Source organism: Limulus polyphemus, unplaced genomic scaffold (assembly GCF_000517525.1).
Source record: "Limulus polyphemus unplaced genomic scaffold, Limulus_polyphemus-2.1.2 Scaffold496, whole genome shotgun sequence".
Taxonomy (NCBI): Eukaryota; Metazoa; Arthropoda; class Merostomata; order Xiphosura; family Limulidae; genus Limulus; species Limulus polyphemus.
The window spans coordinates 18909-20275 of NW_013666106.1; the positions used below are offsets into that span (position 1 = coordinate 18909).

Consider the following 1367-nt stretch of genomic DNA (forward strand, 5'->3'; position numbering starts at 1 on the left):
GTAATACACAGAATTTCCACAGCCACTTTAAACTTAACAACCTTTATAACACACGCTATAAAATCACAGTGATTCACACACTTTACTTACGGTGCCTACTGTTCGCTTGACTATCTATCTCTATATCTTCAATCCCGCTGGTTTTTCTCGCAAGGCTTATATACTAAAAAAAGAGGGCGCCTCGAACAAACTCGAGCCTCCCCGATAATTCATGATCCTTCGAGAAACTCCAGCGCGCATGCTCCCAGCTTCACGCGACTTCCGCTGTCGTAACAGTATCTTAAAATACCAGAATTTTGTCAATGCTAGTATCTTCTGTTAATTGTGTTCAAACATAAGTGTTATATGTGAAGGTTTAGATTAACCTACGTTAGCGCTATTATTTGCAGAAATGAAACGATTTTCGATTAAATGTGAATAATACAAATTTTATTTTTTATGTTCATTACAGAAATATTTTTTACATCTTGGTGCCTTTATCTTGAAAAATAAAATAAAAGAGAAACTGATTCCTGTCATTATCTTATTTTTCAGATCTACCACGTATGTTTTCCCGATGGAAGAAACGCCAGTTTTTACTGTGTCAATGGGACTGTTTTCAATCAGCGATACTTTGTATGTGATTGGTGGTTTAACTTCGATTGTTCGAAGGCACCTGATCTATACAATTTAAATTTATTCAAGAGGCCTCCACTGCCAGTCCTTCCCCCTGTTAGAAGACAAATTTTTGTTCCTTCTCCTAAACCAAAAGGGGTAAAAGATAAAAAACAGGCACAACGGAAACCGACATCTCCTCGAAGAAAAACGGGCACATTTACTACAAAGAAACCACAAAGGAGACTGTCACATGTTGACAACTGTTATTGCCCATGCTTAAACAAATCTTAAAGTTCATGATAAATTGAATAAAGTATTGCATTTTCTGGGACTGAATATAAATGCGAGTTTGTTTTAAATTACATATTACCTAACAAACGTCATTTAAAAAATGTTTATATGTTACGCAATTTCAGAGACGTAAAACAAAGTATTCGTTTCATGTGTGTATTATGTATATGTAGATTACTTAGAATTAGATCAAGAAATGACAGAATATTTTTATCTTCTCAGTTACCGTAAGCTTGTCAGCGGTTTAAAAACATGGACTATACATGTATCCTTTATTACTGAAAAACCGCCCTCTATCTCACTACGATCGATGTTGCGATCGGAAATAGGCGGAATGAATTATTCATTTAATTTTAAGGCCTTTAATAGGTCTGTGGGGTAAGGTAACCGGAGGCCTGTTCATGGATTGTTTTGAATAGGGTCACTTGAAAACGTTTATTTCTTTTTTCATCCAGTGTAATTACTTCGCATGCCCGACT

General features: G+C 35.7%; 1 protein-coding gene across 2 annotated transcripts in view; it reads left to right on the forward strand.

Annotated features, from left to right (window-relative positions):
- LOC106458640 overlaps nt 1–901 on the forward strand; it is a 12225-nt gene extending 11324 nt beyond the window's left edge. For both annotated transcript variants that reach the window (XM_013918165.2, XM_022384909.1), the window contains exon 5: nt 535–901. In XM_013918165.2, coding sequence (XP_013773619.2) covers nt 535–888 — 354 coding nt within the window. In that variant the 3' untranslated portion in view covers nt 889–901. The remainder of the gene's footprint in view (nt 1–534) is intronic.
- The last annotated feature ends 466 nt before the right edge of the window (nt 902–1367 follow it).